This window comes from Euleptes europaea, chromosome 3 (assembly GCF_029931775.1).
Source record: "Euleptes europaea isolate rEulEur1 chromosome 3, rEulEur1.hap1, whole genome shotgun sequence".
NCBI lineage: Eukaryota > Metazoa > Chordata > Lepidosauria > Squamata > Sphaerodactylidae > Euleptes > Euleptes europaea.
The window spans coordinates 78,131,329-78,146,637 of record NC_079314.1 but is presented as its reverse complement, the minus strand read 5'-3'; the positions used below and the strand labels follow the sequence as shown (position 1 = coordinate 78,146,637).

Genomic DNA, 15,309 nt, shown 5'->3' with positions numbered 1-15,309 from the left:
TCTTTTGGAAATTCTGAATTTAAAGCCGAATTCCTACCTTTACCAGTATAGGAAATTCAGCATTTGGGTTTTCCCAGGAAAAAAAGGCCAATAACCCCGAATTTTCCTGAATTTGTTTCCCAACAGCACTAATCTGGGATTCGAATCCCCACTCTGCCATGGCAGTTTGACCTTGGGCCAATCACACAGTCTCAGCATAACATTGTGAGGATAAAATGGAGGATAGAAGAATGATGAAAGCAGCTTTGGATTCACATGGGGGGGGAAGGAAGGGTATAAATGAAGTAAACAAATTGTTGACCTCTGATTAATAGAAGATATGGTAAAACAAATAATACATTTTCAGATATCAGAAGATTGTTGGAAGAATCCTTTAAAAAAAAAAAAAGTCATCCAGTTCACTCTTACCAGACTGGATTTCCCCCCCTGAAAAAGTATCACCTAAACATGGCTCAAATGAGTATTTTATTAACTTCAGATACATAAACTTAAATAAGACTGGTTTTTCTAGGAAAATATAGTTATCCAAATGTTAAGCATTTATTCAATTACTTTCCTAAATCAGAATTTAAGATGGCAAACTGAGATAAAAATAAACACAGTGTATGTGCATGCACCATTTTAATATATATCATTTATGCTAAAACTTTAGCTGTAAGACCAAATACAAGCACCTTTTTAAAAAGAAGCATTTGTCCATATAAAAAAGCAACAACTGTGGAACTGTCAAATTGCATATTTTACTGAAGGGATACTTATCGTCTGCTCTTCTCCCTGTTTTCTCTTGACAGAACTTCAGTCTTCCAGAATCCTTAATTAACTACATCCACTCTACTCTCAAATCCTAAAACTATAATAGGGCATGACTCAGCTAAGTTCATGAGTTATTTAAAGATACCCTTAACAAAAAAGCCCTGATTATATCAAAATAGCAAATGGACAGGCATGACAACTCATGCAGAGGTGGCTGTCTCAAACCCCACTTTCCGAGAAGTTAATGACTGGCAGGTTGCCCGTCAAGCTTCAGGTCAAACAGAATGGCCTTTGCACATGACAGTTTTAAGGCAGTTGTAGAAGATTCCTTTCAGCTGGTTCTCCTGAGTATATCTTTCCCCAACAGTGAGCAAAATTGTGTGCCAGGAGTTTAAGCAGTTCATGAGGACATAAATAATAATAAGCTGTGCTACAACTGGAAAGCAGTTGGAATTTTAAAAGAGAAAGCAGAACAAGTTCTTCCACTAGATAGTGTAGCCACATTATTAGACCATGTGAAACACATAGCAAAGAAAGGAAAAGAGGGAACTGGTAACTAGCCTGCTTATATTGTCAATAACTGTTTAAATAGAAAACAGAAGCCCCATCTACCAACAAATAGTTACAAAAAGGTGGAATATGAATCGTTAACCTTACACATTTAAAAAGAATAAACCTGATAAACTAAAGCCTTTGTTCATAATATATTTTAAAGTTTTTGAAAGATGGTAGAGTCAAAATGGATCTAGCAAGGTTTGTTCTTTTGGTAGAGATTTATGTTAAAGAAAATCCTCTTGCAGCCCATTCCTGAAAGGGGGGGCCGAAGCTCCTTAGGAGCCAGTGTGACCCCGTGCTGGCGTAGGTGCCACCTTATCATGGAATAGGGTGGCATCTACACTGGCACGGGGGAAAAACATGCTGGCATCCAGGATCTGCTGGCCCCTGCTGCCAGCACAGCCACGCTGGCAGGGCTTTCCCAGAAGGGAAAGCCCATGCAGGCATGGGGGGGGGGCGTTCCTGGAGGCTGAGCTGCCTTTGGGCAACTTCCTAACTGTTCACCCTGGGAACGTCCCCTTGAGCTGCAGCGGGGCTGAACCACCTTTTTTGGTGGCTCAGCCTTGCTTTGTTCAATGGGGCATTTCCCCCTTTTTTAGTATTTTATTTTTTAAACCTCTCTTTTTTTGTTTCTGCGGTGTCTGGGAAGCCTCTGAGGAGACAGTTTGGCTCTGCTGTTCTTGGCCACCATGGATCTAACCCCCCTTCAGGAATGGGCTGTCCATATACTGTTAATACAATGAAAGTTTTTAATGGTATATACTAATCTATTTTGTACCTATGTCTGTAACAAGCATTAAACGGTTAAAAAAAGGGAACGACACAGAATTTTATTTTATTTTTTAAGTATGGGGGGCATGGTTAGAACCAGGGCTCAGTAAGACCAGTGCTCATTTTATCAGCTTCTTTCTTTCCCCCTCCATTTTAGACACCAGCAAGACCAACTCTTCTCTGCCAGACACGAGACCCAGAAAATGAATTTTGACCCGACTACTAGGGCTGTCAAAAAAAAAAAAAAATCCGGTACAGTTCGGATTCGGCCGAATTTGGCCCTTGTGGGTTCGGTACGTGCCGAAGTCCGAACTCCCCCACTTCGGATCCGTTCAATTCGGTGGGAATTCAAAGTTCAGAAAAAAAATTCGGCTGAATAAAGCCATTAAAAACACAACCGCGCCTTTCCGCGGCTCTGGGGGCGGCATTTTTGGGCTTAGAGGTCCCAAACTTTCAGCAGAGCTTCAAAGGACATATATTGAAAGACTCCCCGAGTTTTGTAAAGATTGGGTCAGGGGGGGCTGAGATATGGGCCCTGAAAGGGGTCCCCCCACCCTTAATGTGTATCTCTCAGCAGAGCTTGCCGCCCATGCACAAAGCTCCCAGCCCCGACAAACAGCTGATGAGAGCAAGGGCGGGGCAGGTGCTAAGAACTTTGCAAAGCAACACAACTGAAAAGCAACACCTTTGCAAACATGCAAAGGGCGGGGCAGGTGTGAAGAATTTTGCAAAACAATACAACTGCAAAGCAACACAAGCACGCAATGCAACACCTTTGCAACAGTGCAAAGCAACACCTGACACCTGGGAGTTTGCCAACCATGAAGCCCCCTCTCAAACCAGGGAGAGAGAGACTGGAGGGGGAACACACACCCCAGGCAGAACCGGCAAAAGCCCCCTTTGGCTCCCCCCCCACCCACAGAAACTGCTCCCTCCCCCCACACACACACAGACTCTGCTTTCCCCCCCACACACACACAGAAAAGAAAAATTATAGATTAAAGCCCCCAAAGGGGTCTTACTGTGGCTGTCTTCTGTTCCAGCAGGAGGGGCTGGGAGGCTGGGTAATCCAATATGATTCCATTTGTATCCAATATAAGATCCATATGTATGCATCTCTCGAGGGTGATCCATTCATCCCAATAGGGAAAAGGGGAAAGCCCATATCTCGGGGGGCCCTGACCCAATGTTTACAAAACTTGGGTGGTCTCTTAAAAAGCCTTGACTGAAGCTCCGCTGAAAGTCTGGGGTCGGCACACCCAAAAATGCGCCCCCTGAAGCCACGGAAAGAGAAAAGGGGGGAGCCGATATTTCAGCCCCCACTGAACCCATCTTTACAAAACTTGGGTGGTCTCTTAAGAGGGATTCTCTGAAGCTATGATAAAAGTTTGGGGGCTGAACCCCCAAAAAAAGCGCCTTCTGCAGCCACGAAAATAGAAAAGGGGGGAGAGGAAAAAGGGGTGGAGCCCATATCTCGGAACCCCCTGACCCAATGTTTACAAAACTTGGGTGGTATCTTAAGAAGCCTTGTCTGATGCTCCGCTGAAAGTTTGGGGTCGGCACACCCAAAAATGCGCCCTCTGCAGCCATGGAAAGGAAAAGGGGGGGAGCCCATATCTCGGGACCCCCTGACCCAATGTTTACAAAACTTGGGTGGTCTCTTAAGAAAACCTGTCTGAATATCACCTGAAAGTTTGGGGTCTGTACCCCAAAAAATGCGCCCCCTGCAGCCACGGAAAGGAGCGAATGTGCACAAGCACCCCCTCACACACACATGAGGATTTCCCTCTCTCTCTCTCTCTTTCCCCGGCCGGCCGCACATCAGCTGATTCCTCCAGTACTCAATCCTGACTGATTGGCCAGAAGAAGACCCAGCTTGGCCACCAATTGGCCGGGGGAGGAGAATGCTGCTTACTGAAGGTTATGCTGCTTACTGACGGCCCCGAATTGGCCGAATTTATTCGCGAACTCCCGAACTCGCTGAATTCGGCCCCCCCAGTTGCCCGCCAGTTTTGAGTTCGGTTCCTCCCGAACTAAAAACCGCCGAATCAAGGGAAATTCGGCTGATTTTCAGTTCGGGCCGAACCGAATTGACAGCCCTACCGACTACCCTATATAGGCTGAGACAAATTTGCACAAGAACACTATCACATCTTTGTAATTCTATCAAGACAGTATCTTGATAGCATTATGTATATCTTAGAGACAGTCCACTTTAATGAGTTAGTCATTAGTAAATGATAAGCATATTTTAATTTTATCTGTCTTCAAATAGTGGCTTTATTTACACACGTGTCCCTCAAGAACAATGTAGTTCAAACTGTGTACACATTAGGGTTTTTTATGTTCATTAGCCTTTTATTATTTTTCCTGACTACTATTTTGCTACACAGCATGCTTTTCTACTTTCATCTACATGCATCCTTCTGATATACAGTCAACATTAACTTGTATTCTATTTATTATACCTCCAATGTTTTCACACTACTCATAAATGCACACCTAGAAGCCATAAGAACATAAGAAAAGCCATGCTGGATCAGACAAAGGCCGTCAAGTCCAGCAATCTGTTCACATAGCAGCCAACCAGGTGCCTTTAGGAAGCCTGCGAACAAGACGACTGCAACAGCATCCTGCCTGTGTTCCACAGCACCTAATATAATATGCATGCTCCTCTAATGCTAGAGAGAATAGGTTTGCATCATGACTAGTATTCATTTTGACTAGTAGCCATGGATAGCCCTATCCTCCATGAACATGTCCACTGCCCTCTTAAAGCCTTCCAAGTTGGCAGCCATCAGCACATCCTAGGGCAGGGAGTTCCACAATTTAAGAATGTCACATCCTTTCCAAATCTATTAAACCCAGAAACAAAAAATAAAAGCATAATTAGTAGAATCTGTAAAACAAGCAAAGAAACAATAAAGATTGTTACCTTTAGCTGGATTTACTTTTATCCCTGACTTATACAGCATCTCTTCGTTCTGCCAGTCTCCATTCCTGACAAAAGTCTTGAGTCCATACAAAAAAATTAATGCAGCAGTGGCAAAAAAAATCAAGTTCTTCAGAAAGCGCTTTTGGGTTTTTATGTAGAGGGCCCTGGTGCCCACGGTAATCAGTAGGCAGAAGCCCATACTAGGTATATACAACACACGCTCTGCTATTACAAAGCCAACATAAAAAAACAGGTTTGTGGCTGGAATAAAGGGCACAATTAACAAGGAGAGAGACAGAACTACAATGTTCTCAGTTGAAGGAAGCTGTGGTTTCTGTGGCAAGGGTCTGTTAATACCATTTTCTTCTTTAGACAGAAAGCTGGACTTCATCTCCAAGCTTTTGCATTCCATTTCTGATATAAAGTTATGACCATTGGTATTCGGCTTGCCGTTGGTTATATTTTTCCCATTGCATTCTCTCTCTTTGCTGGAGTTTTTCAAACCAGAGTAAGCAAGAAGGAGAAGTCCAGCATAAAAGGCCACTGTGTGTAGGTTCCTCCAGTCACTGACTGTTTTGAGAAGAGGCACAGCATCCATGGACCAATCAAAGCTAAGAGTGTCCGGGCACAGCAATAGCCAAAGGTTTTTGGTTGGGAGGTAAAAAAAAGTCAGAGTTCGTGTTAGAAAAGTGTCCGAATCAGCTGCTGGGTTGTCAGAGTTGGAAAAGCTGGGAGGTTTGTTCCCCATCCAGTAGAAGCGAAAACCTAGCAGAAAAGTTCCCCAGGAGATCAATAAACCAATGCTCAAAAGTAGTGGTAAATTCTTCCTCTGAAAGGGAAAAGAGAATAATACATGTACATTACATCATCAAATATACTGAGGCTCGTGAAATCACTATATAAAAAGATTTAATTTCAATATTTGCAAGCTTTTAAATAGGCTTTAAAATCCTCACCTAACAGCACCCTACAATTTCCCAGCCAGCTTTTACAATACCATCTGTGCCTATTAATATCTAAATGTTGTCCTACATTATTTACTCCAGTTACAGAGTTATTCATGTAGAAGAAGAAGAATAGAAACATAGAATTGGAAGGGACCACCAGGGTCATGTAGTCCAATTCCCTGCACAATGCAGGAAGAAGAGTTGGTTTTTATATGCTGACTTTCTATACCATTTAAGGAAGAATCAAACTGCTTTACAATCACCTTCCCTTCCCTACAACAGACACCCTGTGAGGTAGGTGAGGCTGAGAGAGTGTGATTAGCCCAGCTGGCTTCATTAAAGCTCCTTTGTGAAGGAAGGTGATTGCTAACAACAAAAGACTTCTTAGGTTCATGTGATCTGCCCACCCCTTCCCTTGACTTTCTGGTTTGCACCAAACCATAGTTTGACATGTCACTAGTTTATCTTATGAAGAAAACCTAGTTTGTAGGCAAGAAGCAGTCCCTACTGTGTGGTTTGAATGCAAAAACAAACTATGGCCTTTTGCAAACCAGGAAATCATCAGTCCCTAAGCTTCATGTGATAGGAAAGCCAGGAGAGACAAAGCACACAAGTCCGAGACACACACCCCATCATGTTCATAAAATGACAAACCAGGGTTTGAAGACAATCTCAAAACTTCAACATTTGTTATGTCTCCAATACTCTCCATCTTTTTTTCAAAACAGTCCTAAATACAATAGCTCAGTCTATACATCTGTGTCCATGCAATTTAATCATACAGGAGTCCTCATAATCTAAATCCACATGTCATGGCATAATTTTTTCCTCTTCTCTATTATCCAAGATCTGGACAAGAACACTTGTAATACAAATTTATAATAGTCACCATTGCAATCAGTATATTGTAGCTCTGCCCTTTTCTATCCCAATCATCAACACCAATTTGAGTTTTGGCCTGAACATTCAATACCCTTTTAAAAGGACAGATGGGATTATCTCTCTCAATGTTTAGAAATGACAATAATGTCTTCCCTAGCCTTTTTGCTTTGAATTCTAGCTCTGTTCTATCTGGAAAAGTATTGGAGCACCATAAACATTCAAAAAAAGCTATTTCGTCTACACTGAGCTGTGGTGTGAGATGAAAGAGTCAAGGACAAGAGCAAACTTCTCTCAAGAGCACTTTAAAAGTATGCTTTTAGCTGGTTTTTAGTAAACTGTAATAGCTTGACATTTGTCTGCACTACATTCGTGGTATATATCACTGTTAATGAATGCAAGATACTGAACCCTAATTTGGTGTTCAGGCTCCCCATGTAAAAATCGTTTCACTTGCCTTTTTAAATAATATTTTTATTATTTCTTATGCTCTCATACATCTTAGGTGTTCATTGAGTTTATTTTTTTGTTTGCTCTTACCATGATTAATTACTGTTTTAATCACAAAACCACTTTTACCAAAAATAGGCCGTAATAAATTGATATTTTTAATCATGGTCTTGAGACATCAAACCATAACACATGCTGGGAATTCATGAGGTAGGGACTGTTGCCAATCTCAAACACAGGCACAGGTATTTATTACTGCTATTTCATAACAAAAACACTCACTTTCACACAGTTTTAAAGAACAATGAAATCTGGATATGGACTGGTTTATAAATGTTGAACCTTTGTTTGGGGGGCTTCTTCATCAAAGGGCTTTAAAATGTCTCTGTGGTTAGGGTTGGATAAAAGGGCGACAAAGTTCAGTATTTTCAAAGTTGGATTTTGGAAAGAGTACAAATACAGGTATTTGGGAGTATTCGGGTCCCCAAATATTATTTCAGGATTAAGGCTGGGTTTTGGGAGGGGGGATTCTGAAATTATTTGGGTTGTATTATTCCCTAAGGGGGACCTGGGGGTCTGGAATGTCTGTTTTTAAACCAAATGACACCAAATTTGCAGAACATCAAGTCCTGCCAACCTACTTGTCTCCATTGTTTCTTATGGGCAAAAAAAAATCAAAAAATCAAAGAAGCCAATATTAAGAGCAACCACTGACCAAAAGCATTCGAACAAAACCAGTGTCACACCACAGAATTCCAGTACAGCCACAGACCAATGTGGGAAACCCAACTGAACCAATGTCAGACCAGAGAATCCAGCTTCATCAAGGGACACTGTTGCAAGATCAACAGAACCAATGTCAAAGTACAAAAGCCAAGCAAAACCCAGGGCTAATACGGCATGCATAACAGAACCAATGTCACACCAGAGAATCCAAGAAACTTGACCTTGTGTTTTTTTTTAAATACCTAAACCATCACCTACACATAACTGTTATTAAACCTAACCAGAAATTTTCTTCAGAACCTGCTGTAACCATTAAAATTTTAAAAGCCAACAGGAATACTTCAAAACTTTATGAAACAACTTTCCCAAAAGGAAGAAAGGTCTTTAAAACCACTTGGAGAAAATAACTGTAAAATCTGAATCAGAAGAATGAAAAATGATAAACTTCTAAAGAAAGTAACAGCTTAGACCCCCCCACCAAAAGCACAAACACTTAATTTTTTTGAAAGCTTTTAGAAACAGAGAAAATGCAAAAGCAAAAATCCTCTTTCCATGCTGGAAAAGTTTCACAGGGTTATTGCATTATTAACTTATGCAATACTGAGACTTGGTGCTTCTAATTTGCCAGTATGGCAGTGGTAGCTGCAAGAGATCTAGGCCCAAATACATAGGTCTATGTAGCAAGGCCTGGGCACAGTGATGGGCTTGTAGTATTCACTTCTATAATGGCTGCAAGCACATGAAATGTATGGAGAAATTCTAAAGCAGGAGTTGGAATCAGAAGCTCTTGGGGTCAGGGAACCCACCCCAGCTACACCCCCACCCCAATTTCTTAAAAAGTGATATCACTTAGCTCCTGTAATATTTTAGGCATTTCTAGTTTCGCAGGCGTGCTTTTATGGGAATTATTGCTTTCATAAGAAACTGACATTCTTTCTTATCTGAAATACACATGTTTCTTGTAATAGGTTATTGATTACAGTCAAAGCTTGTTGGACTATCCAACCATTAATATTAATCAGCATGGCTGGAACATTCCAGATAGGAGTTAAAAAAAATAATGAAACCCACTCATATTTTTCATAAGAGTTTTCACATTGTTTGAGATGTATGCTGCTCTACTTTTATAGTCATGATCTAATAATTCATGCAATGAGCCCGCTAATCCTACTTCAAACAGGAAAACCTCTTTGTGAAGCGGCTTTTGAGGACTATTTTTATTCTGTGTCCAAATGTGGATCTTTTTTTTTGGGGGGGGTCACCCAAACTTAAGGCTACTATAAATGTCATTGGTTTTACTGTTCCCACTCCAAATGTACAGTGCTGTGGTCAAGATTAAAATCTGGTATTAAAACTTTAATTAACTTTCCATTGTATAAATTGAAGGTGCCAGATGGTATGGTTTTCCTTACACATGAGACTAGGGGTCTATTTGATTTATAGCTAAGACCAAAGACTTCAGTCTGTTTCATTTTCACTTTTTATTCAAAAAATATCAATTTTAGACATATTCTTAAGGTTAACCCTTCACAAGTCTTGTTCAGTTCCCAGACACTAATGTCACCTCAGATGGACCTGGGCCAAAGGGCTCATGGAAAAGTTATAATGGGATTCTTAAGAACATAAGAAAGGCCCTGCTGGATCAGACCAAGGCCCATCAAGTCCAGCAGTCTGTTCACACAGTGGCCAACCAGGTGCCTCTAGGAAGCCACTAACAAGACGAGTGCAGCAGCACCATCCTGCCTGTGTTCCACTGCACCCAAAATAATAGGCATGCTCTTCTGATACTAGAGAGAATAGGTATGCAGCATGACTAGTATCCATTCTAACTAGCAGCCATGAATACCCCTCTCCTCCATGAATATGTCCACTCCCCTCTTAAAGCCCTCCAAGCTGGCAGCCATCACCACATCCTGGGGAAGTGAGTTCCACAATTTATCTATGTGTTGTGTGAAAAAATACTTCCTTTTATCCGTTTTGAATCTCTCACCCTCCAGCTTTAGCAGGTGACCCCGTGTTCTAGTATTATGGGAGAGGGAGAAAAACTTCTCCCTGTCCCCTCTCTCCAAACCATGCATAATTTTATAGACCTCTATCATGTCTCCCCTCAGCCGCCTTCTTTCCAAGCTAAACAGCCCTAAGTGTCTTAACCGCTCCCCATAGGACAGTTGCTCTAGTCCCCTAATCATTTTGGTTGCTCTTTTCTGCACCTTCTCAAGCTCTGTAATATCCTTTTTTAGGTGTGGTGACCAGAACTGTACACAGTATTCCAAGTGTGGTCTCACCATAGATTTATACAAGGGCAGTATGATATCAGCAGTTTTATTCTCCATTCCTCGTCTAATTATGGCCAGCATGGAATTTGCCTTTTTTACAGCAGCCACACACTGGGTTGACATCTTCATTGAGCTATCCACTACCACCCCAAGATCCCTTTCTTGGTCTGTCGCTGCCAGCACAGATCCCATCAGTGTATATGTGAAGTTGGGATTTTTTGTCCCAATATGCATCACTTTACACTTACTCACATTGAATCTCATTTGCCATTGTAATGCCCATTCTTCCAGTACGCAGAGATCCTTCTGGAGCTCCTCACAGTCTGATTTTGTTTTAACCACCCTAAATAATTTGGTGTCATCTGCAAACTTGGCTACTTCACTGTTTAACCCCAACTCCAGGTCATTGATGAAGAGGTTGAAAAGCACCGGTCCCAACACAGATCCTGAGGCACCCCACTGCTCACATCCCGCCATTGTGAGAACTGACCATTGATTCCTACTCTCTGCTTCCTATTTTTCAGCCAGCTCTCAATCCATAAGAGGTCTTGTCACCTTATCCCGTGACTATGAAGTTTGCTTAGCAGTCTTTGGTGGGGGACTATGTCAAAAGCTTTTTGGAAATCCAAATACACAATATCCACAGGCTCATTCCTGTCCACATGCTTATTGACGCTATCCAAAAACTCTAATAGGTTAGTGAGACAGGGCCTACCCTTAGAGAAGCCATGTTGGGTTTTGCCCAACAGACCTTGCCCTTCTATATGCTTGACAATTCTATCTTTAATAATGCTTTCCACTAATTTACCCGGAACAGACGTTAAGCTAACTGGCCTGTAATTTCTTGGGTCCCCCCTGGAACCTTTTTTATAAATGGGTGTTACATTGGCCATTCTCCAGTCCTCTGGTACAGAGGCTGATCGAAGGGACATATTACATATCTTTGTTAGAAGATTTGTTAGAAGTTCAGCAATTTCCCATTTGAGTTCTTGAAGAACTCTAGGATGAATATCGTCTGGTCCCTGTGACTTGTTAGTTTGAAGTTTGTCTAGACGTTCTAGGACTTCCTGCCTTATTACCACTATTTGCCTCAGTTCCTTATTTTCCCCTCTCCAAAATCTCTGTTCAGGAGAAGGAATCTGCCCTGTATCTTCAACAGTGAAGACAGATGAGAAGAATTCATTTAGTTTTTCAGCAATCGCTTTATCCTCCCTTAGAGTTCCTTTACTCCCATTGTCATCCAATGGTCCAACTGCTTCCCTAGCTGGTTTCCTACTCCTAATATACTTAAAGAATTTCTTATTGTTTGCTTTGATGTGTTTAGCAATATGCCCCTCAAAATCTTTTTTTGCATCTCTAATTATCTGCTTGAATTTCCTTTGTGCAAGTTTGTGTTTGCTTCTGTTCGCTTCGTTTGGGCAGTCCTTCCAGTCTCTGAAGGAAGACTTTTTTTCTCTAATTGCTTCCTTCACCTTACTTGTTAGCCACGGTGGTGACCTCTTGGACTTATTACTACCTTTCCTGACCTGCGGTATACAAGCTAGCTGAGCCTCTAGTAATGTGGACTTGAGTAACCCCCAAGCCTTTTCAAGAGATTTAACCCTCCTAACTGTTCTTTCAACTTCCTCTTTACCAGTTTTCTCATTTTAGAGAAGTTCCCCCTTTTAAAGTCAAAGGTAATTGTGTGAGATTTCCCAGTCACTTTCCCACTTACATATAAATTAAATTTGATGCCATTGTGATCACTATTGCCAACTGGCTCAACTACATCCACATCCCACACTAACTCACTGGCAGCACCACAGAGTATTAAATCCAGGATCGCCTCCCCTCTGGTTGGGTCTATGACCAACTGTTCGAGGGCACAGTCATTTAGGATGTCTAAATTTTTTATCTCTTTGGCTTGACTGGAGCATACATTTATCCAATCAATATGAGGGAAGTTGAAGTCTCCCATTATTACTACTTCATTACCTTTACATGCTTCCCTAATTTCATTCTCCATCTCAAGATCACCCTGAGCCATTTGGTCAGGGGGCCGATAGAACGTCCCCAGTACTAAATCTCCTTTGGGGCCCGGAACCGTCACCCTTAAGGATTCTGTGGACGAGTCTGCCCTTTTTATGGTCTCTAGCTTATTAGACACTATGCCTTCCTTGATATACATAGCAACACCCCCTCCAATATGCCCTTCCCTGTCATTTCTATACAGTTTGTAACCAGGGATGACTGTATCCCACTGGTTCTCTCCCCTCCACCAGGTTTCTGTAATGCTCACTATATCTATGTTTTCCCGTAAAACCATGCACTCTAACTGTCCCATTTTTGCTTGGAGGCTTCTAGCATTAGCATAGAAACACCTCCACACTGTTTCTCTCTTTCGACTTGCCTGGCATGTGCCTTTGGGCATCTTTAAGTGGCTATCCATCATTTTTTCCCCATTCCCTTTCATGTCCAAGTAATTCCCATGTGGGCAATCTGAAGCAATTTTCCCTTTGTCCATGTGCACTGAGTTTGCCCGAACCAGATGCTTCTCAGCTCCTGTCGGCTTTTCCCCCAGGATCAGTTTAAAAGCTGCTCTGCCACCTTTTTTATATTACGCGCCAGCAGTCTGGTTCCATCCTGGTTCAAGTGGAGCCCATCCCTTTTGTATAGGCCTGGCTTGTCCCAAAACGTTGCCCAGTTCCTTACAAATCTAAAGCCCTCTTCCCTGCACCACCGTCTCATCCACGCATTGAGACTCACCAACTGTGCCTGTCTAGCTGGTCCTGCACGTGGAACAGGTAGCATTTCTGAGAAAGCTACCTTGGAGGTCCTGGCTTTTAGTCTCTTGCCTAGCAACCTAAATTTGGATTCCAAGACCTTCGGACTACATTTCCCCACGTCATTGGTGCCAACATGCACCACAACCACTGACTCCTCCCCAGCACTACCTACCAGACTACCTATATGACGGGTAATGTCCGCAACCTTCGCACCAGGCAGGCAAGTCACCATGCAGTCCATGCACCCACCAGAAATCCAGCTATCTACATTCCTAAGGTTTGAATCTCCCACTACAAGAAGCCCCCCTCCCCTCTGAGGCATATCCTCGGTACGAGAGGATATCTGTTCATCCACCAAGGAAGAGGTCCCTTCTAAGGTACCACATTCCCCTACCTCAGTGAGATGGCCTCCTTCCCCAAGGGCTCCATCATCCATGACTGGCAGGTTGCCGTCACCTTGGGACTGGGATGTGACTATTTCATCCCCGGAGTCCTTAGTCATCTCTCTCTCTGCCTGCCTCAGCTCCTCCAGTTGTGCTACCTTGGCCTCAAGGAAGTAAACTCGCTTCCTGAGAGCCAGGAGCTCCCTGCACCGAGCGCACACCCACGACTTTTTTTTTTTTACTTTGTTTTTTTTTTTAACTTTTTATTATTTTATTTATATATTTGAAGGGTACAGGGAGAGAAAAAGGGGAAGGGGTGACACCCACGACTTCTGTCCAGCAGGCAGATAATCATACATGTGACACTCTATGCGGTACACTGGCTAGCCCCCCGACCCCTGCTGGCTTTCTACCTTCATAACTGGTATTTTATTAATTAATTAATTATTATATTATTCTTTGGTGTTGTAACCCTGCCCTTGCACTCTTGCACTCTTCCTATACCAAATAACTCTCTTGCACTCTTCCTATACCAAATAAGAACTGAGTGCCGAAGTTCCTTGCCCTGCAGCTATCTGCTGCTAATTCACAAAGATATTCAAGTTGCTCGGTACTCCAACCAGATGGAGAGAGTTACTCTGTTAAGATAAAAAGATTTTATACTCACCTACAGATCCCCAGTCACGATCCACAGGCTAAGAGCCACTGGGCAAGAGCCTCTGGCGAGCAGGAGCCTTGGAATTTAAATGCACACAGCCCCCACCTCTCAGACCCAAGCTCCAATCACAACAACCCCACTTAACAAGGGAACAATCAAGCTTTCAGGCAGCAATCAACCTTAATCACCCCCCTGGCACAACAATCACAACCCTCTCCCAGCAAACCTGAATTAAATTCTCAGTTTAGTTAGGCTTCCCAGCGTTTTAAAAAAGGCAACGTTTAAACTCACCCCTGCCTGTAGTCCCCATCTCAGCTGAATCAAAATGCCTTCTCAGGCTTTGGTTTAATTTAAATTGGTCATAGTTTTAACTGTGCCACTCCTTTGCAAAGGCTTGGAAGCTTCCCTGCCCAGGATCCCTGTAAGCTTGTTTAGGGGTTGTACATTTTCCTGGGTATGAATTGCTCAAACATAAATCACAACCTTTCGCATAGTTTTCTCTGAGCTGCATTTAGCACCTAGGGCATGGATAAAAAGCAGAATTAAACTTTGGATTTTCATGTTATTGACTTAGTTTTCAGCAAAAGTTTGTTCATTATTACACATTATAGTATAAACTCACAAACATTCAGCTGTAGTCTAGCTGACACACAGTGCAACTTGTCCTGACAATATGACTGATAAGCAACCACAGTTGTCACACATTCACCACTGGTTGCTGTGCTTCCCTCTCCCAAACTGCCACTTCCCTAATGCTCTGCCACAATCAGTACAGATGTCCCATGTTTCATCTCCATTGATCTCTGTGACCTGTTTTACGTAGGTCACTTCCTTCCATTCATTAAAAAAACTAGCTTAGATTTTGTAGTTTAGATAAGGCAGTCTAGTATACTACACTGAATGTTTGACTTACAACCAAGTAAGGAAAGGCTCAAATCCACACTTTATCTATGAAGCTTATTGGCTGACTCACTGGCTGTCAGCTCAACTCACTTCACAGAGTTGTTGTGAGGGTGCAATGTGCTCCACATATCAAGGGCGACAACATACACATGCCATAAATACCAAATCATCACCATCCTGCCAAATGATGGTGGTCTAGGGCTTTGTACATCACCCAGTAGAATCTCTCATTTTTCAGACTACCCCACCTATCCTCTCTTCTACCTTTGCAATTTCTACCATGACAGAAACTGATAATGAATCCTACT

General features: G+C 42.4%; 1 protein-coding gene across 1 annotated transcript in view; it reads right to left on the bottom strand.

The window, feature by feature from the left end:
* The window catches only part of TMTC2 (transmembrane O-mannosyltransferase targeting cadherins 2), a 229,399-nt gene that overhangs the window by 81,451 nt on the left and 132,639 nt on the right, over nucleotides 1–15,309 (bottom strand). Inside the window, exon 3 of the mRNA XM_056846658.1 lies at nucleotides 5,015–5,843. Coding sequence (XP_056702636.1) covers nucleotides 5,015–5,843 — 829 coding nt within the window. The remainder of the gene's footprint in view (nucleotides 1–5,014; nucleotides 5,844–15,309) is intronic.